The sequence below is a fragment of the Bombus fervidus genome, chromosome 2, assembly GCF_041682495.2.
Source record: "Bombus fervidus isolate BK054 chromosome 2, iyBomFerv1, whole genome shotgun sequence".
Classification (NCBI taxonomy): Eukaryota; Metazoa; Arthropoda; class Insecta; order Hymenoptera; family Apidae; genus Bombus; species Bombus fervidus.
The window spans coordinates 12,787,298-12,813,161 of NC_091518.1; the positions used below are offsets into that span (position 1 = coordinate 12,787,298).

A 25,864-nucleotide genomic window follows, 5' to 3' on the forward strand; every position below is an offset into this window, starting at 1 on the left:
CAGATTTCTAATAAAGAGTAAGAACTATATTAAAAGTATAACGCTGATAACTTCGGGAAATCTTAATATAGAAACTTTTCGCTAACACTTTTCTTTAATATAACGTCGATATTTTGTCTCGATTTATTTTTAATGGACCACCCAGTACTGCTTCAATCCATTAAAGCCGATTGTCAGAGGACTGATAATACACGTTGATAATAAACATAATGTCAACTGCTATCTATGCTCGGTGTAGAATATAGATTGCAAGGTTGAAGCAATATGTACGCGACCTCTGCAATCTCTGCGCACTCCTACCTACATATGTAACTTACACCGTTCTCTCTCGCATTAATTTTCAAACTAACCGTGTCGACTAGAACGCGATCAAAGGAAACGAAAATGGAAGAGAAAGAATTTTGATTACTCGAATTTTGTCGATTGTTCGCGGCGGATATCAAGCCATCATAAACAAACGATCGAGCTCCACGAACCTGTTACTTTTTAACCCTGACGATTGTTAGAACAAAAATTCAATCGAACGAATCGCTCGCAAAAACGATCAGTCTCGTGCTACTGTTTAACAGATCTACAAGAGCAGAATTATAGGTATCGATGTTCTCTTGTAACGCGACAAATAACGTGGATCGCAGTGAGAAAGGTTGGATTCAGGGCTCACGTTATCCACGCGCACGAAGAATTTTCGAAGGTGATGGAAAAGAGCATGGAATTTCTAATCTATCAAGATGATTCTTATTCGTTCAATTGCAATTTAAATTTTCCTATTTAAATATCGAATGATCGAGCAATCTAATATTCATATGCAATAGAGTTGCGTAGTAAATGTAAATTCTAGCTTGATTTTTTCATTACGGTCAAATAGGCCGGCATCAGCCGATTACGTAACAAAAATATTTCACCCTAGCCGGGCAACAGGGTTACCCACGAAACGATTAACGCTGAACCTTTAACATTACACGGAATTACACGCATATCCGTTCACCTTGACGCATCCTCCGACATTATGTCGTTAATAGAACAACGAGTCTGACCTTGGAACTGGCAGATCCATGGTGGTGATAGCGGTGGATCGATGATGGTGATGGTGCGTTTGCTCGGCCATGATCCCCGGATGTAACGTTTGGTGTTGCTGAGGATGCAGGTATACTTGTTCCTGTTGCTCTCTCCACAATGTTGCCATCTTTTCCAAACGAGTTTAGTTTACCGCGTCCAACGAATTTTCTCTTAATGATTCGCCTCAACCATGTGTAAACCGGTTCGCATGGCCGCGCGAATGTCGAAATTTCCTTGTACCGTCGAAACAGAACCTCGAATTCGATAGATCGTCATCTTTGCTTCTCATATCGTAACGTTCGCATGAATGTCAATCGTCCAAGTCTGATAAAAATTCGACCGTGTCTGATATCTCTCGTAACGTTTCACTGGATAAACGGTATACTTTGTACGGTCGATTGTGCGCCCTTCGACCGCGATAGTCGACACTTGGAACGGGATACGTTCGATTCAGAAGACAACGAAACCACTCGAGATACTGGACTCGTCTTCGGCGTCACTCGCCATATTGGAGAACACGCGAACAGCGACGTTCGACGTTACGGCGGCGATGTTTGGCCGTTATCGCGCGACAATCGCGTCTTCGCTGCTTGTTTGTTGCGCGAATTAAAATTAGCCAGGTCGCCGGTTAATCTTGCTTGCGCGATCGCGCTTGTTTCTTCGCTTACAGATAAAGAAACCTCTCTATCTGTGTCCAACGGCGAACAAACACTCGGCGAGATCGAAGCTTCGAAGACGATGCTTCGGACGCACGAGTAGAAAGAAAAACCGAAGAAAGAAAGACGAGGAGAATAGGAAGAAAAAAAAGAGACGGATTCTTTTATCAAATAGCGCGCACGCCTTCCTAGTAGCGTTCGTTTCTTGTCCCGCCAAATTTCTTCTACGTCAGTTTATCGCTTTTTGCGCGAGCCTGTAGTCCAATGGAAGCTCGCATCGATGGAAAAAAACTGCAGAAACACGGTGACCTTCGTAGACGCTCGATGGATCACACGAGAATTACATTCGAAGCTATTTATTACTATTATTATTAATATTATTATTATTATTGTTATTACGCGTTATTAGCTTCGAGTCGTCGCGACTTATTCGATCGTGGTAACGTTCTTCTCTTAAAATCGTTCGATCTTGACAACGCTCGCTACGTTAGATCGACAACTTTGAAAAACACTGATCCTCGTACGATGAAACGTCACGTATCGATGAGCGTCTAGTAACATTTACAGACTGCTGTTACTGCTTGCGGACGTCTGACATGCACGCGAATTCTTGATCGGATTCTCTTGACCTTGACACCGTGTTCTAGATCCAGGCGCAGCAGGAAATCCGTACACGAAGACACAGACGGATCGCGAGGGGGCATCGATCGACGAGCCGAGCGGTTACCATCGGATCCAAACGCGTTTCAGATGCATAAACGATGGCCTTTACTTCCCGCTCAGGCGTTCCGTTACATCGTGTGAAACGTGATAAAGACCGAGAGCACAACGTAAGTTCGAAGAATTTCCGGCCTTGACACACTGTCCCAAATGTCTCTTAGAACGGAGAGAATGTTTTCTTATTTCGTCGACTATGCGTTCCGTGGATAGAGCCAAAAGAATATCTGCTACCTTCCGTTTCGGCTAATGTCACTTCGATCGGTACACGTACGAAACCCGTATGGTTATAGACGTTGATTTCGAACTGCGGTTACCAACTACGATGTCTATCGATATACGCGACACACTGCGATTAAATTTTTCGCGTGAAATACAATACCACGACACGGTTCGCGATTCGCACGACGATAACTACTTCGAATGCGCGGATACGTACGAAACGCGTGTCAAACTGTCAATACGATTTTCTATGTACTTGCGCGTACGCTGGTTTGAACGAATGTACAGAGAAGAATAGTCATTTGCAAAAAAACAAGCTAACGAGCATCAAGACGCAACACGTACGCTAGTCTGATGCGAACTGCCGGTGGAGCGCTACCCCCACTCTGCCTAACAATCAGCGTTTCCCCTCCCATGCGGACGACCAATCGTCGTTCCCCTCGTCTTCTTCCAATGCTACCTACCCGCGCTCGGACCGCGCAGCATGATAACAACACATTTTTAGGCGGTTCCCTTGTATAAGGCTGCTTCCACTCGCTCCGATAAGAAAGAAATTCTCGTACGTGTGCCCTTACTGGATTTAGGCGCGAGATTTCGAGCACAGTCGATCGATGACCGAACGCTACGTCGAATACTGCCTCCTGTTCATCGGTATCGCGAATTATTCGCACAGGATAAGGAACTGGACACGCGACGCGTGATCGAAATGCATATCGAAGAATTATACGCGCGTACGTACAGTCAGAATTCTATCGCTTGTTTAAAATTATTTTGGCATCAATTTAAATTACAGACTACTCGTTGTTTGTGAAATTAACAAACGTCGATAAGCCATCGTTTTCAGTCTTATGCTCGCATTCGTATATCTCCCGATGCGACGCATCTCGATATTACTAAAAATTATCTGACGTATCTTTCGTCGAATAATTTCTAAGAAATAAATATACGATGAAGGTAACGCGTTTGTTAATTCCAACTTCTTCCACCTTGAACACGATTCGGAGTAGAAAAACTGGACTCTTACCCGTACGAGATTGTCGTTTCCGGCACAGAAGTGGAAGACAACGCGCCAGCATCATCCTCGTCCACGTCATCCTTCATTTTTTTAATTTTTTCCTGCAATATAATAAAACAAATGATATTTACGTTTATTGTTATCGCGTTGTCGAAACCTATCTTCTTTGAAAGTTCTTTTTTTAGCGAATTACGACAACTCGTTTTACCGTTCGAATATTGTTCTTTGAAAAGCTCGAGATAGCTTTGATCGGATACGTCCTTTAGTTATCACGATGCATTTTACGTATCATTTCGAATCAATGGAATAAACCAAAGTGTTTCCTTTGTGATTTTAACAAAGAATCAAATAAATCAAAATCTTTTTTCCTCGTTATATATATATTGAAATTTTCTTTTCTACTCGTAATTCGCGATGGTTAAGCTTCAACGTCTCGGAGCTCTTCTCATACTTGTTTTATCACTAATGCTCATCTGTTAGGTACAGACAGTGATGATAAAAAGACCTTTGACCAACGACCAACGAGAAAGAACGATCTACATGGAAAACGATGATGATAGTTGATTGCTTGATAATGCAAATAAAAAAATGATAATTATCGGCGCTAATATATAGCAAAAATGACACGTGTCTGAGTCACTGCAATTAATTCGACGTGATGATCGATCGACAGATCTCGTCGCGAATTATTTGCAACACAGTTAGTCGAATTTGTAACGTGGAAAATATTGCGAATACGATAAAAAATTGCAAATCATGAATAATAGATGAAGTACGATTCAAGAGAAAGAATTTAAGATTTTTCAGTGAGTCGTTGGCAACTGTAAGATCGCTCGTGATATTACTCCGAGAAGATCTATTACACACTTTCCTTTCTCTTTCAATAGCATGGAATTTATTCGATCAAACGTTCGATGTCTGAAGACTTTCCCGAAAGGATGTGCCACATGTCGATCGGGTTGAAAATTATTCGTTCAACCTTGAAGTGAAAAAGGTTCGATATACTGTTGATTTTCATGCATATATTCTTGTACTGGTTCAATGAATATCTGATGTAAAGGCATACTTTTTCCTTACAATGACAAGATGTGTGGAACGAGATACGTATCTTTCTCTTTTTTTTTTTTTTTTTTCGTTTTGGTGTATAAAAAGTTTGGCAGATGCTGATTTTCTATTTTCTAAAAAGTTTCTCGATTTTAGCATCGAAATATACGATTAGCGTTTAGCGATTATTTTCGATGGAATTAGTCGATCCGACTTGCGTGTGACTTTAAAAAGCTTATTCTCGGTTTGGATTAAATCAAGGAAACGTTGCCTATCCTCTTTAAATTCACATGTACCATGTATAAAAATTACATAAATTAATTACATAATTTATATTTTGTAGCCTATCTTTCCCACTTTAAATCGTTATATTGGATGGTAACTATGTCTCAGACTGTGAGTCTAAAACGAAATTACCCTGGATGCGTATAACGCGAAATAACGTTAACATGTATTAGCCGTTTATTTATTGATCATACTAAATTATAGCATATCGAGGAAACCGTACTTAGAGAGTACCTCGAGACCTTACAAACGACCCGATGAACATTTCCTTCAAAATTTATCTGATAAATTATGAACATCGATGTACATATTCTAATAAACCCTCCAACGAACAAATACCACCACAAGAAAGTCTATAATTAATTACATTCACTGTAGCTCGCTTCGCTCGATATAGTGGAATACATATAAAGAATCGTGTCAATCGCAGTCGATCTGATTAATAACGAAGTACCTGATCCATCAAATCGTACGATATCTACCTGTCTGCCTGCAATTCGCATAACCACAGACCAAGATACGATCGAAGACGTATTGCATGTGCGCCCACGCCACATTTCCGCTGTCAAAGCAGTCTAAACCTTGGTCGGAAGGGCATCTCGTCAAGATCGTACTAAGGAAGCTATCAAAACGAGCACATACCTGCGTTATATGTGTAACCTGCCAAGGAAACGATGGCGTTAAATGGAAACCGACAAGGTTCATCGATGCAACGCGTAATCCAAGTAATTTCAGTCGGTGGTCGCGAACCAAACGTCAGGTGACGTGGGCCGATTGCGTATTCTCTCGAATAACAACGCTAATTAGAAACAATCAGCTGATGCTGCTCAGGATCAGCGGTGCCTTTGTTCACGTTCAGCCAACTCCGCACAGTCGGATTACAGATTTGCTTTTACTCTATCGCACGAAGAATTCCTCGTCGAGTTCCAACTTACAGATGAGCAGCCTGTTGTTCGATGGTTTCCGAAAACAAACGTCGGATCGTATAAACGAAAAGGACAGAACGAAAGTACAGGGAAACGTTTCCTCCTCTTCCTTTCTCGGCGTGTCGGTCTTCGTGCCGACGATATTTTCGTGCGATCGAGCAGAGTGAACGGCTCTGTTTATCGCTCTTATCGATAAAACCGTTCTTTAAGGAATATTGACTTTCGTTACAATATCCGGAACAGTCGGAATCGGTTCGCTTCGACGCGGCCACGGTACAGTGGTATTCTTTATATTTCCTCGCGTTCACTGCACTTTCCAGTGTCTTGGGACAAGTCGAATACGTTTATCGCGAATGTTTCGTGATACCATATTTACGTACTCGAGGTTTCTTGTTCCATCGTATAGGGTAGTCGTATGAAAGGCTGAGAATCGTAATAACGTAAGTCATACCATGGCTATTTTTTTCCTGAAACGGTTTTTTTCTCCTGTTTATTACCGTAAAAAAGTTCGTTATATTTTTCCAAGTCGTAAAAACGTACCGCGGTTGAGAATAAAGTTGTAACTTAATTGCACGAGACTCGAGAGATGATGCTTTCAAGAATCGAAATACGTTGACTTACACTACTGTAATTATCAACCCGTCAGATGTATTAATAGAAAAGTTATGCTAAGATTAAAACACATCTAAAAAATAGAATCGACCAGTGCCTGGGAAATGTTTATATTCTTTCCTCTATTTATCTAAATTTTTGAAAAAATAAAAAAAAGGAAAAATATGTTTACGCCGCTGATCCACTTCATCCACTTCGTACAACATCCTAACACGAAAGCAAACTTCCAACTGCAAACTGAAAATACGAGAAACTAACTGTCCAATTCGCTTTCGGTATATTTCGAATCCAAACGTATTCGCGCTCCAAGATGCGTAGATAAAACGAAGAAGAAAAAGAAAGGAGGAAACGCGTGTATTTCGCGATGGAAGAAAGACAACGAAAAAACGTAGTCGTGTCGGTTCGCAAGCACGCACCGACAAAAAGATTCCGATATCGAGGACGAACTATCGAAGAAAGTTATCGATCGACAATTCGAATTCTATAGAATGGGACCGCAAGGGTTCTCCATGGTTTCGAAGTAGCTCGACACAGTACGGAGACACACGGGTTTATAGATAGACGTCTGTATCTAGAAGCTGGCGTCAGGTAGGTCTGTGTTGATACATCGGGTCGTCGACATCGTTCTACTATCGCTACGTTCCGCTGTGTGTGCGCTATACAACAGAACTGATAAGGTGACGAGAAGCAACTTACGTGCGATGCACTCGTTTTAAAACCGCTTCAAGCTCGCGGATGAACAATTGCGCGGCGTATGGATCTCTTTCGATCGAATCACAAACATTTTTGCGTCTTATCGTCGTTCAGGTATCACAGAGTGCGTTGTTTAATATCCAACGATCAGATTTTCCTTGTAGCTAAAAAAGAAGATTATCCATTAATCGATTGTAAGTTTCTTCGTTTTGATACGAGAAGCAACAAGAGGCACTCTGTTCGATCGATGATGGAACGCACAGATTTTTTAATAGGAAACGAAAACTCGTGCAACGTTATTCTTAAATTGTCGTCGTCTTTTGTCGTTCTTGCGTAGCTTCTCTTCGTAATTCTACGTATGCACGGTGTCTGACCGCAAGGAACAATTACACGTAATAAGATATTACGAAAAAAGCAACTTGAAAGAGCGACTTTTTAACGAGCTCTGATATTATAACGAAGTAACTTTTCAACGTTTCCCTATTTTTTAACGACGTTTTAACTTCAGCAAGCCATTTAACTTTAAATTATCACGAATCAACAGTATCGAATTTTCCCACCGCAAACTTTCAACGACTAGTCTCAACTAACGATAACGCGTAATTTTCCTCTTGAAATTCTTATATAGAATGTAACATACGGTATAAGTCCAAACTTTTAGTCGGTGATTAACCACGTCAAGCTAGTCGATCCTTCGGAACCAGTTCGATAATCCTATCACTTAAGATCTTCGAGGATCCATCGTCGCTTCTGATTGATATAGCGTACAACGAACGACGATAGATTTAAGAAAAACGAACCGCTGAAACGAACCCAACCCTATCTATTTAGCTCGCTGAACATTTTCAAAAATCGCTTGAAAAGCAATCGTGCCGCATAACGCGATCCTGATACGTATCTACCGCGTAGCGCGATAGTCAAACCTCGCTAGGTGCGCGTTAGAGGCTGACATTGTATGGCGCATTAAAAATACGAAGCCAAGGCAGCAACTAGGCAGAGGCGTATCGAACGACCGAAAGAAACAAAGAAAATACGATACACGGTGTGCATGTCGTCGCCGCCGGTAATATCCAGCCGTCTAGACACTAGACTCTTTGTTCGTTCAGGGGCTGATTTTCGGGGGTTGTTCCTGGTCGAGCGTAGGGTAAACCGTGCCCGTGGACGGAGGAATGCACGAGTCTACGGGAAAGAGAGCAAAGAGAAAGACAGGAAGGCACAGAGCGAGAGCGAAAGAGAAGAGCAACGGTTACACGAGGATAACCCCAAGGTGTGTGCATGTGTTTGGTCTGGTCGACGATCGACACGTTCGTGATCAACGACGACGAAACTGTGGGCCGTGTCGGTGCACGCGCGACCGCCCGTCGTTCCACGACTCTTCCTCTCTGGAGAAGCGAGCGCCGGTTAACGACGCTCACCTACCAATTTCGTTTTACTCTGCCATCTCTGTCCGATTATTATCTGCGAATCGTGAGACGCCTGTCTTCTTTCTTCACGCTCGATCGATGTCCATTTAGAAGGTGTCCGATCGTGTTCGACTACTCTTTTGCTCGAAGCTGCCCCTGCGTGTCTGCCGCGAGTCGAAGGATTGCTACGGTATTGGCAGAATAAATCCTCGATTGTTAGAGGAACGATCGACGATCGATGATCGAGGCGTTGATTAACGGAGAATTTCACGGTGTCTCTTCGTATGAACAGAAGTTGAAGGAAATTGCTACGTTTCCATTCAGAAGCTGTTGTTCCTGATTAATCAACCTTCTACCGTAACGGTGTTATATATCGCACGTTTTAGGGGAGCACGGACATTTCTTTAACCGCTTGACGCGTTAAATTCCGTGGGGTTACGCGGTTACTGACGTTAGACACGTCGATAACGCTATAGGGCGGAGGGGACACTGATGACCCATAATGTCAACCCTTACGGATGGATTTGAAATTAAAGAATAATTGTATTTCTTCGGGAAATTTGTAACAGCGACAGAGCGCGTTAAATACACCGTAAAACACTGAGATAATGTATCGTGATGAAACAAACGACAACTTACGCCTCAATGCCGTAGGTGTATTGAATCGATAAGGTAATAGCCCATATCGACGAGAAGGGACCTGGTATCGTTCAGAGAACAACATTATTCGCGATTGGAAGAGTTTACATAGCTACGAAGACAACGGTGCGATTAAATTATAAGTGCTAAAGTCTGGATATTGATATCGAAAAGACTCAAGGATAAACTGCTTCGTAATCGGAAGAGTCAAAACTGTGTCTTCGAACCCTTAGCCTCAGTCGAGTGAATTAACATACATATTGCATCAGTTGCCATTGATCGATTACAACCACCGATATATCCCGTGCATATAAAATAAATGACAGCGAGCACCGGTTCCTACGTGAATCGAATTAGAAATTTGACGAAAACGATATAACAGAGAACGTGTTAAAAGGCATTCCACTTATCGTCCCTCGTAGTTGCAAAGTAAAAACTTGACGCTGATACGAGGGTGATATAACGATAAGCTGTAAGACCAACGCCCCAAGCACACACAAAAGCACAGGTGCGATGACGCCTTTCAAGAAGAATCGTCCGCGTGTCTTCGTTGATCTTCGCCGTTCCGTAAAATGCGTCGAATCGACCACGATCATCGTTACTAGACCGCGAGTTTTTATGCGTTTATGTAAAATTTGTAAGCGCAAAAAGTGCAGAGAAAACTGCGCGTAATATGCAAAATCACGTATAAAATATGCAGTTTTGTCCTGCCTATCGGGATATTTAGTATGTAAAAGAAACAGCTTAGATTCTATTCCTTTATCTGCTTTTATAAAAAAAAAAAAAAAAACGAATTTACATAAATATCCGCGATCCAACGATCACGCTTCGCTGTAGCTCCTTTGGGAAACGGGAATATTCGTTTAAACGAGCACGTATATCGATCGAACGCGGGAACCGTTGTTTTGGTAGTCGAATGGCTGAGTTTATCAAGCATCTCCACCTCGGCGCGGATCTTCGTAGCATCGAACTCTTCTTCCTTAACGATATCTCGAAGCATAGGCGACATTCCTTCGCGGAAATGTAATCGCGAAAGTTCACCGAGAGTTTATAGATATCGCGGACATTTCATATATACGTGTGTACGTATCCATGCACATCCAGAAGAAGAGACACGCGGAGAATATCGTAGAGGAGGCAAGACAGAGGCAGAGTCCTTTGCCCCTGAAGCACGGGGCAGGACGTACACGTGGAACACTATATCCCGAGCGATACGCTGTATGTGGAAGGATGAGACTTCGCTCGATTTTAATATCTGCCGTTCGAGTACGAGAACTACGGCTCGCGTGCATTTGCACAGGAAAAATTATATTACGTAACTATATTGCCCTCTTTGGGTTAAAACCTGGCATTTTTTCGTTTCTCAAGATATATCGGAACGTTTGATATTCCTCGTGCTTCTTCGTTTTCACAATAAAGTTATATTGTGATGGAAACTGGTACGAAACAGTGACCGAATAATTTACATTGAGAGATAGAGAAATATTGCACGAAGAAGATCGCAAAACATCAGCCTCTTTCGGTTTCGAAATAGCAGACAAGATATTTTAACCAAGAGGGGTAATACCAGAATTTTCTAATTCTATTAATTACATTTCTCAACGTTGGGATGTAACGTTCGTAAAAAGAAAAAAAAGGATACCCGTGTAATCGATTTATGCGATTTTCGGGCACGTTATACGCGAAGAAAGGAACGAACGTCTGGATGGTAGAAAAGATTCGGACGATTAGTCGTTACCTTGGTTTCCCAAATAAGAAATTCGTGGAACATTCCATTCCAAGAAAAGATCTGTCAATTTTAACGAGTCTACAATGGATCAAAGGACGAATTTCTTTTATCAACCCCTTTCCCTTTGCCTGTTAACACGTAATCATCAAGAAATTGTTCCCAAAGATATAAATTAATCTCACTGAAAGCAAGTAATCGTGATTCATGGCGACATAATCGGTTATTAATTATCGAGTTGATAGAAAGAAATATTAAAATTTCCACGTGCAAACGGATTAATCCTTAATGAATATAAAAATGTGTACAAGATGGAATCACCAGCTTCGATCGTATCGATCTTTCAGAAGTCAGACCCTTTTCAACTTTATTTATGGGATTGATCGATAGATGCGACTTTCTCCGAGTCACTCGTATCTTCTAATTATGTTACTTAATTATTTTCAAAGATACGAAGAAACTTCATTTACAGAAGTTGTACAGCACTGATAACAAATGTACGAGCTTTAGTAATTTAATGATTGCAATGTTACGTCAATGCAAACGGACACCACTTCCAGCGCGTCTTATGACGTAAGACTCGTCGTTTTACTCCTTCGCTCCTTTACTTTTAGTTCTTTATTTGACGTTGTATGTATTTGCATTATAGGTCGTTGAAATTGTCCAAACATCCGCCGCATACGAGAAAATATAGCGTGCTTAAGTTTAAAAAGATAGCGCGATCTCTTGAAATCCCCAGAAACCCTTTAACGGCGAGGAAACGACTATTTATTTCCGAAATAAAACCTTTTGTCGTATATTTAAAAATAGCGGAGACGTTTAAGACGACGAAAACAATTGATCCATTCGATATAAATATAATTTTTAGATCAAGAAAATTCTCTATACGAAAGAAAGTTCTCCATTCCAACACTCGTTCGCGCGCTCTAACGCGTATATCGTTGCATTCACGCGTGGGACACGGATACATAATTTTTGGTAGCACGCATATCTAAGCTTCTACGTTCGCTCGAGTAAAGCACTTCGTGTTTTTAATATAACTCCGTGATACTATTTTTTCCAAATCTTTTATTTTTCTTCCTTCTCACGGACTCATCTGAAATAACTGTTTTCAACAACAAAAAAAAAAAAAAATTAATCTTTTCGCAGATTTTTCTACAAAATTCGAAACGTTCGTACACGTTGAAAGGTGACGATGTACATGCCCCGATGTCGATCGTATAATTTTAACTCTTTCGTTACGAAGGACCATCATAACGAACGGCACGCGAACTATCAATTTACCGTTAAAATATTTTATCGCCGTCTTGTACAGCAAGTAATCGATAAATGGTTCGTACAAACGAATAACTTAAAATTTTTTCGGAATCTGTTGGTCGAATAATTCTATTTTGAGTGTTGTCCTACAGTGATAGTAGCTTCTTGATGGTTCTCACTTCAGTTAGAAGATCGATATACAACAAATCACTCGAAAGAACTTCAACGTCACGAGCTCGATAATATTTCTCTGCTTCAATTCTATCGTAATATTAATACACTATTTACAGTATTTCTTCCTTGCGAATCGGTGATTCGCGTCAACGAACATTTTGCAGCGCAGCTGAGTTTATTTTCTCGTTATTTTATCGCGAGGATCATATTTACCACTGTATTACCACGCGTAACTTTTACAGCTTACTATGTTTACTACGTTTTTTTGTCTAGGCAATAAATAAACTACTACCTCTTTCAACAGGCCGTCTTATTTTACTGCGTTTCTCCGCTGCGAATAAAACGCAACAGGTTCGCAATTATTCAAAACTGAGGAGATTTCTCATCTATCGTAGATACGTACGTACCGAGCGCATTTTCCATTCAAATATTCCAACTATTACCTACTATCGTTCGTTGTAATATCTCTCGATGAACTTTGTACCGATTACTTTTATACAAAGTTCCTTAAGATCTGTTTTAATTAGCAATCCAATCGTAGCCAATATACAGAAGATAGAGCTAACATTTTTATCGCAATTTACTCGACCCATTGATTTATCTTACGCGTTTTGTCTTAAAAACTTCTCCATGAAACTTCTCCATTCTTATTGTATTATTCGCGATTAATTGTAATTACTTTTTCCATGATTATTCGTTACAGGGACCTATCGATTTTTGTAAGAATCCTTAGACGCTTCACGCGCCTGCTAAACGTACGAACTTCGTGTAATCGCTCGCTGCGTTTATCCAACGATAGCGAACGAAGACGACGAGATCAATGGAAAGGAAAATTTCTCACGGAGAAACGAAGCAACGAGCTGAACGTTTCCCTGTTGGTTCGGCTGCGTTCTCGCACGCGAGTGACGCGCGAAACATATTGCAATTGAACGAATTCACTTGGTCAAAAATAGAGCCGCTGTATCTAAAGAGGCGCTCGCTGAAAATCGTTACGGCACAATTTCTGATACTCTCTTTTTATTGCGCCATCCACCTCTCGATGAACACCCACGCGGTTAAATCAATGCTGAATTACTTTCTCGGAAAATGGATGCTATTCAAAGATTCGTTGGTTCGTACGAAACACGTGTGCGTCGCGCATCACCTACAAAACCAGCCAACGAAATGCATCGATACAATGAGACCAACGTGCGATTTAAACGAATCTTTTTGCGTTCGCAATTGATCACAGGAAGCCGTGGATCAATGCGATCTGTTTCCTACGCGTCGTACACGAGCTCGCGAAGGTATTATTTTCTAAAACTTGTACGAAATACATAACGAAACGAAATTATTATATTATATTATGGGATAGGGACTCTTTTTGTTTTACGGATAGCACGACTTTCTTTGTTTCACGGACAGAGCGACCCTCTTTTGTTTTACGGACAACCGTTTTCAAAGACACTCATTTCCCAAACGGACGGACAGAGAGCAACATGAGAGATAGACAAGATCACAGAATAATTATTTAAAATATTGAAGATTGACGGAGAAAGATCGGTAGCTCAGAACGTTGAAAATAGATTCTCGATTTTCAGGTAAACATTGCACAGAACTTGTTATTTATCGTTTATGTAATTTATTGTTATTTATTGTTATAGATTTATATCAATTGTTGTTTACTTCTGTATTTTATTTAAATACTTTGACAATAAATCTCAGAATCGATCCCCTGAATTATCCCGAGATCTACGATCTTAAATATGCGTCGGATCATCTTTGGACAACGGGGCGTGTGATGAGTTTTGCTGCGAGTTGTCCATAGTTGTCTTATACCAGATGATGTTTGTTTATGAGAATGTATTACAAAAGTTAACAAGTGATATCGATGATCGAGTGCTCGAGATGCCTATGACGATGAATTTAGGTTCGATAACGAATACACGGTCAATGGGATTGCGATTAGAAACTCGATGTACGTGTTCACTGGGCTAGTCGAACTTATCGGATTGCCCCTCAGTCCAAGTGGAACTGCCCTTATATATTTCTCTCCGTATTCCTCAGGTGAATCCCTGTTTTTAAGCAGAGTTATTTAATTACTATATACCTCTGTTAGGTACACGTCTCTCCCGTGGCTACGTTCAGTGACCCATTATGTCACTTGGAGCCCAAGCCCACTGTCATAAATCTCGGATAATCATAATTGACTTAACTCATAAACAGCTATTTCTCAGTTTTATTGTTTAAGTACGACTATAATAAAAAGTCTGGACTAAAGTATCGGGGACCTTCCCAAATATTCCGAAAGAAAGGCTCCGGCGTCCCTTCATCTCCGACATATATATATTATATATTATATATCATAACGAAATTATACGAATTTTTGTGGAATTTCGTTAGCACCCTAACGAGACCGCGATTGTAATATTGGGTTGGCAACTAAGCGATTGCGGGTTTTGTCATCAGGTGGTAATGACAAAACCCGCAATCGCTTAGTTGCCAGGGCAATAGTAACACACGAAATGTATGGAAAACGAATAGGAAAGAACGTATGTAAAATATTATTCGTTTTATAAGGAAATAATGGATGAACAATATTTTCCGTTTTATATTATTTTATCGAATTACGTATGATCCATTTTGTTCTATCAAAATAAACATCACAACGTTCGAAAGATTAACTTGCATGTTTGTATAAAGATGCATCGTTGTAAAAGACGTGTCTGTAAAAGAAAGACGCTTTACCTTCTCGTTGGTAGAACTACTTCTCGAAGCTAGAATCTTCGTCAACGAGACAGTTCGATAATTATGATTTCTCCGATCAGCCAATCTGTTACAACGATTAAATTGTTCCGTTGATTGGAATTTTTTTAACGAGACAGTATAAGGAAGAAACGATGCAAAGAAATTTACGCCGATTGCCTTCTGGGATATTTCTTCTGAAGATATTTGTCGCAAACATGTACTTAGTGAGAAATCGATATACAGCACGAATAATAGTCTCAAACAGATCGAATAATAGTCTCAAGAGATCTGTAAGCACCGTATCTTCCGGTTTATTAATATATCTTCTTCGCGAAATGCGTGTTTGCAACAAATGCCTCGTAACTTCCATATAAATTCTCTTAGAAATCTGTTTGAAATTTTGCCGACATTATCACGATAGTAGTGTCTCGTTATGAAATTTCAAAGCGTTTTGCATGATATATCGTACACGGGAAGCTTCAACGAGTTTCCCAACACTTGCGCGAGCCATTACGCGTAAAAGGTTCGACCGTGCTCGAGTTTCGAATCCAACGAACGAGCCACGAACGACGTTCTATTACATTACTAAGATACGCGACAATAAGTAACCATTGCTCGTATCAGTAGCTATTTACTACGATTCACGAAGATAACATCCGACGACCGGCCTATTATTGACCTTGTCGTACGATAACTAGCCAACAACGCGCTTCGAAACATTGTCGAAGAACATAATTGGATCTTGTTATGAAAGCAGCAACTGGTCCATTCGGAAATTGAAAAAATTTGAGTTCGAAGATTCGTAGCGATTTATTTTGTAACGTTACGTAATTTCTATGGGAAGCTCGCATTCAATTTAAGTCTGTTCTGTATGCGGCGTACATAAATGTTGATAACAAGGGAAGGACGAAAGAAAATTCAATTCATTGTAAAATCCAAGCACGCGTTTTAAACTGCAGCATTCTGTACAGAACACGCGAGCATTGAAATATTGTATCTAGCGTAGATAAAAATGAATCGATCCAATCCTTTCTCTTTTTTTTTTTTTTTTTGTAACATGTAAGCGTATTAAAACATGTACAATTCAACTTTGGACGAGTTGAGTCGACGATTCGATGTTTACCGTAATACGACGAACTTGTTGGATTATTCGAAACAAATAGCAAACAAATAGTCGAAGTAAAATCGTGTTAAGATATCTGGTAAATGTTCGAATGGATTTTTTTCAAATTTACACGCTACGTTGCTTCGTTCATCCATTCGAGCAAACATTTGTTACTCTTTTCAACCCATTACTGTATTCGTATCGAAAGTACCGGCATGTACTTTTAACCCATGTACATAATTCTTCTTAAGCACCTTCTAATTTCTTATTAAGAAACGAGCCAGTTAACAGGCTCAATTATCGTGTGAATTATTCATTTTTCACGTTCGATAATCTTCGCTTTTCGCAATTGCTTCTTTTTTCTCCTTTTAAGATAACGAGCGATAGAAAATTTGTACTGCGTCGTCGTTATTCGCGACAAGGAATATTCCCTCGAATTTTTCAAACGGACTGCAATAACGTTGCGACTTGTTTATTGTACAAGATAAGATATCGAATGCTACGTAAATGCATGCTAGCGATGCAAGGTTTTCGCTAGTTGCGTAGTTAGCATCAGCTACTATGTGCGGCAAAGCCTCCTCTATCCTAATTACCATTATCCAAATATTCTATAATATCTGACCTACTTGTTCAAACGTTCTTACAACCGAACACGATACTCGTTATGCTAATAAATATTTTCTCCTGTTACAAATATAATATAATTTCGTTTGCGCGAACAAACTAACGCTGGATTTCAGATACTCGCAAACTCGTAGACGAGACTCTATCGTACAAGCTGTCGCGCTCCAACGTATTAACTTTAATTATTACACAAACGCGCGTATTCTTACAGCGAATGTGGTATAGGATGGCTTATCTGTATTTAAAGTAAATGTCGTGTGTCGAAACGGAAGACGGTCGAACGCGATACGGAAACAACCGATCAACTTCCGTTTTTCAAAACCTTGTTATCTTACTATCCGAAGTAATAGTAATAGACGAGAGTCGAAAAGGACAGCTAGAGAATTTGTATTACCGGTTATTCAAACTATTTGGTCGCAATCTGCTCGGATACAACTGAGATTCTACTGTACTGTACTGTACGTTATATACGAAAGACGAAAATAAACAACGAGGATGCACCTTCTTGCACTCGAGTATTTGGATAAGAACTTCGATAATGTGACACACAGTAAGAAAGCGACTTTCGTAAGAATATACTTTGAATTACGTTTCTACATATCTTTACGCTTTGCACGGTTACCCGCGATGAAAGATTTATAAGGTCCAGTAGCCAAAACGATAAGAGGCGATTGTAAATAAACAATGACAAGTTTCTTCGTCTCTATCTAACACTTCGGGAACTGCGAACGTAAATTCGCGCCTTATATGCTTCTACTACCGTTAAATAAAACAGTAAAAAAAACAACAATGCGTGCTACGAACGAAACGTTTCTACGTTATATGCTCTGTTGGAATACAACGATATTTCACGCATAGGCACAATACCCTTTATCCGGACACCCACACAGGCATTTGAACAGGACACTTACACAGGTCATACTTATTACTGTATAAAGAGTGGGGCTCAAAATATTTAAGGGATCATGGGTCACTACCTAAATCCAGTCTGAGAGTAACTGGCCAACAATCAACAATTCTTGTATACGTTGTTGATTATATCACTCGCTTATATACATCAGGTTCTGTAGTTTCCGTTTAATAAACATCACTGAATATTATTTCAACGCAAACATTGTGTCTTCCAAAAGTTATTAATCTTAACTTCAAGATTAAATTCTAACATTTAATAAAACGATAAATTTTGTTCGGTATCTCTTCGTCGAGGAAATTGTTCTCAAGCATATCGCGCTAAAAAAGACATCGCTAAAAGTATCTTTAAATATGCTCGTTGATTTCCAATCAGATGTTACACGTTTGTTAAACGCTGCTTAGAAACTTCCTTCCGATTTTTAACTCTTCGGTCGACGTACAAAATCAGATGGAGAAGTTTCTCGCCGAAAAACCTGGAAGCTTCCGAAAGGATGGAACATCCAAGTTGCGCGAAAGATGGAGAAATGTCGTGAAACGAAAAGCCACCTGTATAATTCGATAAAGTACTTCGAATGGAAATGTAAATCGCAACGAGATTTCCGAGCTACCGTTTGAATGTTTTTAATCGGTCGAAAAGCATGCGAGAGTTCATGCTACATGCTTGTCAGAGCATAAGATTCTCAAAGCGTCGAGCGAATGGAATTTAACACGAGAAAACCGATTATTCTATTAGCTGGAAATGCTGTTAGTTTGGACGTAGAAGACTCTACTATACTGCGGCTACTATGTAGACGGATAGTCTGGAGAGGAAACGGGGTTGGCATCGAAACACGTTCACCGAAACCATGGACGTCGTGGCGAACTTTTTGGTCATCGGCCTGAAACGATATTTCATTGGCTCGCAGCTGCACCTGCGGCAGGTGCAGTTCCGATGGAAATAAGAAATTCACGAGCCGCTTTGCGGATTTGACTAGCGAAAAGAATGACCGTATCGTTGAACCCGGTCGCACCCGGACGATTAAAATCGTTAACTCTTTTACACGTCGGTGCTCGATTTGGTGCGCGCGAACGCAGATACGCCGAGCCGCTTCCTCCTTAACACTTTGACTGCCACGTTGGTCATTGGTGACCGGAGCGCTTCAACTTCTTACAATTGTAAAAATTGTATGAAAATTGACATTTTGAATATAACCGATAAATAGAAGACACTTTGAAATAAAAAGTACCCCATTGAACGATTAAACAATTTTATTAGAACATCGATAAAAAAAAAAAGAGAACAAATCTCGCATGTAACGATGCACTTTGTTTGCATCCATATCTTTGAGGAGTAATCTACGAATATTATTATAAACACACTTTAGAAAATGTTGAAGTGGTCATTACTTCTAAAAAAAAACTACATCTGGTCTTTTAGTTTTCTCAAGCACCGAAACCATCGACAGCCTATAGACAAAAGAATGCGTCGAAGGCAAACCATAAACTGTACACAGGCAACGTTGGCTTCAAGGTTTTCAGTCATAGCGTAACGCTGCTAGCGTGCGGATCTAGATCAGCTTGTATTATATTTACTTGTATTTTAAAATATATATCTTCTACCTTACAATTTATCCACGCGTTCCTTTATATTCACGTACATCTCATAATCTCAACAGAAAAAAATCGTAAATGCTTTATAATCATATAATCGAAGTTACAAGTGTGCGCATACCTTACTATTATATATAGCATGAGCAAATACTGTTTACTAATTTCCTCTACGCGTTTCAACGATATATTCTGCACGTTTTGCTTACGACGAAACAACAAATGCGAATGGTTTGTTGAAATAAACGAAGCCTTGTTATAACAAGTCAACTATCAACTATTAGCAAGACGCCAATAAGATGAACGGTCCATCGGGGAAGGACGTTGTCTTGCATCGTCAATTTATTATTATTTTACCATTTATATGCTCTGAATAATAAAAATACTTCCGTGGCGTCCTCAGCGAAACGTGTGATTTCGGCGTGGCGGTCAAAGTGTTAATTTGTCCTACAATTTTCCATCGCGAGATCATTCGCGCGATTAGCAACGTTCGTATTAGCAACGTGCACCGGCTTGATCGTTAAGATTACCATCGATCAAAGCTAAAGCTTCCGAAAGCGAACACGCCAAGTTATCTCCGTTCCACTTTAAGAATCAACGTTCCATGAGATCTCATTTGGATCCAAGATATTAACTTTCAAGATAAGTATGTTCTTGAGGGAGGAAAATTACGAGTTCCATCGTTTCCCAATGTCCTTTCTCGCACCAATCGATATCGATCGTACGTTAATCTCCATAACGTGTTCTATCTTAGGAAAAATTGAACAGAATCGAGCAATCGTTAGGAAATTAAAAAGTACACAAGAATTGCTATCTCCTAAGAAGCTTTGAGCAATTAGGGAATATTTATCGAGGAGTATCTTTTCTCTCCTATATCTTACAACGAAGTTTACTTTTTCTATTAAGTTTCTCATTTGCTTGCGTACATACTCGAAATAATTCGACGAGTCGAATTCAGATTTTTCGCAGATTTCTCGCTGTTTCCTATCCGATTCACCGCCAGTGTTTTACGCGATCGAAGGGCCGCTGAAAGTCAGTACGTAACACCTGATCGATCGTTCCATGTAGCAGACTAGTGGTTTTCCTGCGGACTTGACTCGATTATCGCACCCGGCGTAAGATTAACGTACGTCCTAATACTTACAAATAGAAGTATCGATGCCGAAGACGCGTGCGCGATGAACGTTTCGTACAAAAAACGCATACAAATCGCAGCAAACAATTATCGTACTATTTGAATATTCCATATTTTTGGACGCAATATAGATCTATATACGTATATATGTATATGTATATACAATATATATGTATATGTATTGTATATTCATATACATATATATTGTATATACGTATATATGTATATGTATATACAGTATATATGTATATGAATATACAATACATATGTATATACAATATATATGTATATACGTATATATGTATATGTATATGCAATATATATGTATATACGTATATATGTATATGTATATGCAATATATATGTATATACGTACATCGTTAGATGAGTAATAAAATAAATTGCACTGTCTAGAACGATATATCTTTCCATTAATATTGTCGATCGCTCGTATACACGCAAGATATTCGAGCATAATATATATTAATAGAAAACATAACGCGGATTGCGACGAGTATGAAATTTATGCGAATAAGAAAGATCGAGTAAATCCGTTAGACTAAAACTAACGACAAACAAGTTTCTGATCTTTTTCCAAGAGAGCTGCGCGTCAAGCATCACGCGGTGCAGCAATGTCGGAAGCGCGTTGACAAAGCGACGCTCGGAAAATCGCGTAAATGTAAACGATATTTTTACGGGCTGCAGCATCTCCGCTGCGTGCAATGCCAAGAATAAATATTAGCCGGTCAGGCATGTAAGCGCGTCACTCGCCTGACCTAGTTTAATCCACACGATCATCCTTCTGTGCTAATTAAGTAGACACGTCCGCTTTATTAGTAGCCACTCTGACTCTACGATGCTTGATAACGAACACCGTCGTTCGTAAGAATATTTTTGACCCATGTGCGATAACCGTGCGCGAATCCTGCCAAAACGTACAAACTGATGGCAAATTAATAATTCCAGCGATGTTCGACTCGATTGCCGATAAATTTGAACGATCTGTCAAGGGACATCGGCAAATAACGTATTTCGCTATTTGTTTTATAACAAGTACGATCAGCATACTGCGGATATTTATGCATTTATAGGATATTCGAAAGCGGAAAATTGCACACGATCCTCGTAATACGAGAAGATACGTGAAATATCCAAGGTACGATGCTTAAGCGCGTAGTAGCTGCTATTGGGTTGGCAACTAAGTGGTTGCGGGATTGGCAACTAAGTGGTTGCGGATTTTGTCATTAGGTAGTAATGACAAAATCCGCAACCACTTAGTTGCCAACCCAACAGATAGAACAACCTTCCATCGAGCTTCTACTTTTCAAATTATATTTTCAAACGGATGAATTTGCTCCAAGTTAAACAAAGGCGAGAGGGTTTCTACGATTAACGTATGTTAATTAATTACGTATTAATATTACGTTAATTAATAACGTATGTTAATCGTAGTATGTAAAATGTAATTAACGTACGTTGGAAGCGCGAAGAATAAGAAAATCTTGCATTTACAGCGAAACAACGAAGGATGCAACGTATTATCGTGGAATGCTTGAAAGAGATACAAACATTTTAATTTGTAGAATGCAGAATGTTACAGAAAACTGGCGATGTTTGCGGAGTTTGCGGTAGTCGTGGAACCGTTCGACAAACTTACGCGAGATGCAAACTCGCGCGTAGTTTACCCGTCTGTCGATCGACGCTATCCACCTAATCAAAAATAGGCGGTGATTTATTAATAATTCGTTAGTCGACTAACCGACCGCGCCGTACTAAAAATAACATCCTATCGAACGCTTCTTGTACGTGAACCGGCGTTAAGCCTCGTTCTCACGTATACCGTGCTAGACGTTGAAGAAACAGATGTCACGAACGAAGGAGAATCGAAGCGTCGTTCGTGCTTTATTCGATCGAATGCTAGGGACATAAATGCGAGTCACGAAACGACAACGACAACGAATTTGTCGATCGATGGCAGGATCGAAGATAATTACGACGCTCAAGTTCTAATCGAAGCAGATAGAAAAAAATTCCCAGTATTCTCATTCTCCTATAAATACAACGGAACAGACGCAAAGTATCTAGGTCAAGATGAACGAATTATGTTTACGTGCGCGTTTACGCTTCGCCGCGTTTCGTCCGATTATCGTTGCTAAATTTGCTGTTTCGATAATAGCTCGTTCTATCGTTGAAACGTTATTCCGTGTACACCACGAGATACGTTTCCGATCGAGTTGAAACGGCAAATCTGTATCTTACTGAGCGTGGCGCTGACGACACATGGGACACCACCTTAAACTAAAATTTAAAAAGCTAGAAAGCTTGAAAGAAGTGGAAACGGAAGAGCGAAAGTACTAGAACTAATTAGAGCAGCTCCATGGTCCGGTAACGAAGATATTAATTTCCGAGCGAAGTAGAGAAACAGAAAAATTGAACCGACGATCGGTCTAATACGATGGTAACTGACTGCTGCACACGCCCGTCGATCACAGACACGAAAGAAAACATTCGATAGGTTTTGTTAGATAACGATCATATAAGCTGGATAATGTGATATTACGAACAATTTACAAACATAAGTCTTAATGTACGGCCCACCAACAAACTTTTATCGTGTATTTTAATATTGCATTGGAATGTGAGCATTAGCAGTCTGAGAATGTGTGAGAACAGGAGGAACGAACGAGTGAGAATGTATTAATGTGTTCCAAATATACAAATGGTTTCTAATGTCGAGTAAGCGAGATATAGCTGTAGATGGAGATAAAATAAAATAACACAAAGAAAAGACGTTTTCTTGAAACACGCATACCGTAAGCCGTTAAAAAGACAACCATGCTTATCGATACGATTACGATACACGTACTCGCAACAAGTCTGTCGTAATTTTAATTTGAATGTACACGCTGGTCAGAATCGATCGAATGATAATAACGAGTCTCACGATCACCAAAGGAAGTCCAACGAAGCAAGTTGACCCTAAATTCATTATATAGGGGTCAGAATAAAGAAACGAGCGAGTAATAATGAGTCACGTAGTAATAAACGTATGCTTCCTATTAATAAGAATGTTTTATTCGGTTGACTAATGGAATGTGTAATTTGTCATGTTTTACTTAATATTTTTGCTTCAGATAATATATATATATTTAGAATAGTTGTAAACAAACTGTTATATAAAATTCTAAATATAAAAGTAAGAAATTTTTTCTGTTGAAAAAGAACGAGATGAATATTTTTCAGTTTTAAGTTTGAAATATGTTTTTAGGTTCAAGGTCAACACGCTCTGCCACTGAGTATTTTCTAACGAAGTCTAATTTAGAAGTCAAAGCACCGACCACGCTTAGCTAATTCACCAATGTAGCTAGATGATTTGATAAAAATACGAAAATATTTGAAAACGATAGTAATAACTATAATAATGAACGTTACAAAAAAGCGTTTAAAGATGATGATCATATAGGAAATTAACAAGTTGACTATATCGCGTTTAATCTAAATCAAGTATTATCTATTCTCAACGTAAAAGAAAGAAACAAACGTTAGATAAAACGTATTATTCGGAATAGATAAGCATAATTTTTGTGACGTGTGACGACTGTTGCACATCAAAAACTACATGCCCAACTTTCGTTCAAACTACAACTGTGTTAAAAAGAGGAAATAAATTATGAATATCTCAAACGGTGACCTCTATCGTCGAATCCTATGTGGGTAATGGAACGAATTTAGCCAATTAAAGACTGTTTTATCGACGGAGTAAATCCTGGGGCAATGACCTCGATGTTGAGGAGCGCTTGACCTATATACCAAGTACCATACTAATGTATCCAGCATGCGTACACGTGTATAACTCGTGTTCCATTATTCGTTATCACAATCATATAATTAACTATTTCATACCTTCTAATATTTTCTCTACTATTTTTATCATTTTCAAAGTCGGAATTAATAACACATCATTACGTCATAAAAGCAAATAACAGAAAAACATTGACATTTCGATAAGCGTTGTACAAAATAGAATGTGAAGGTCATTTCGTAATTCCTAGTTGTAAAGTGTCATTCAACCACATTTCATTCATTATAAATAGCAGTGTAAATGCGTGTGTAACGCTAAATACAATAATCGAACGTTATCGATCAAACTTTAACTAATTTAGGACTCGAACAAAAGATGAAACACGTATTCACGGCCATTGCCAGAACAGTCGCTTTAAATAGCTAACCAACGGCAAACGTTTTAACTTAGGTCAATAGTATGTGATTGATCACATTGTTTACGTATGAGAAACGTTGGGTGGTGCTCTGAAAATACAAAGTTCGATTCGATTCTTATCTGATTATCTAAAACTTTTGAATTTCACGATGTTTTTCAATGATATCGCTCCTATTCAATCCGAGCCTTGAGAACAATGAAATACTTTCATGTTAATATGTACTTGAAAGGTATTAGAATAACCGTAGTTTGTGTTGTCTAAGAGCAGTTAAAGGGAAAGGTCAAACAAGGGCATATCTCAAGGAGTCAATGTCCTGTTGATGACAACAGGGTACACACCCGATTCAGGTCGTAAACGGATCAGTATTAAGGGATAATAACATCGTCGGAATTTTACAACACAGTATACAAATAACATAGTAAATTCGTTAGTGATCGTATTCATAAATAGTATAATGATAGCTGTAGAAATAACGCTGTAACGTTTCTAAGGGTGATTTTCTGTATTACGTACCTGCCACCTCGAGGGCACTGCCAATTATGCGTCTCGTGTGAGGACAATCCAACACCGAAAATCCGATTCAGCCGCAAGGGGCTGTTGTTTTCGTCACAAAACACTGCACATGTTATCACTGCGCATTGCACACTATCATTACAATGTTGTCTTTTCTATTTGCTCAAGAAATCGTCACAAACAAACGTGGTTTACACAAATTCACCTTCGTACTCGGCGCAATGCCGCCATATTTCCTGTTGTTCCGACTTTTCAGATACTATAGCTCCATAAACTATAGGGCAGTATAAGATAGGCATGCTTAAAACATGTTTTAAACATTGATCATTGCTGCGCTTTTACATGGCCAAATGTACGAAGTAACATAGGAAATGTTTTTTTCAGGTCGATATTTCAGTATATGAAACACAAAATGCCATAAGATGTGTCTATTCCGTCCTTCGGTCTTTCGTCGATATTCGTGAACCATGCGATACAAATTTATATAGTGTGATAAATCTGTTTATGACAAGTCTATGGTAACAGCATATATTATATACATATCCAGATTTAAATTCAAAGCAGTCTTTGAGAAACTTCAAAGTCAATTAATACACCACGTTTATCCATTGTTATCA

The 25,864-nt window shown here is 39.4% G+C and overlaps 1 protein-coding gene across 5 annotated transcripts in view; it reads right to left on the reverse strand.

Moving 5' to 3' along the window:
• Positions 1 to 25,498, reverse strand: part of LOC139992650 (uncharacterized) — a 94,249-nt gene extending 68,751 nt beyond the window's left edge. The window contains exons 1-2 of one of the 5 annotated variants that reach the window (XM_072013707.1): positions 25,248 to 25,498; positions 3,676 to 3,767 (exon numbers count right to left, since the gene is read on the reverse strand). In XM_072013707.1, coding sequence (XP_071869808.1) covers positions 3,676 to 3,752 — 77 coding nt within the window. In that variant the 5' untranslated portion in view covers positions 3,753 to 3,767; positions 25,248 to 25,498. Of the gene's footprint in view, positions 1 to 1,034; positions 3,026 to 3,675; positions 3,768 to 25,247 lie in introns of those variants that run through there. The other 4 variants (XR_011801174.1, XM_072013717.1, XM_072013696.1 and 1 more) reach the window with 4 other exon arrangements.
• Between the last annotated feature and the right edge of the window lie 366 nt (positions 25,499 to 25,864).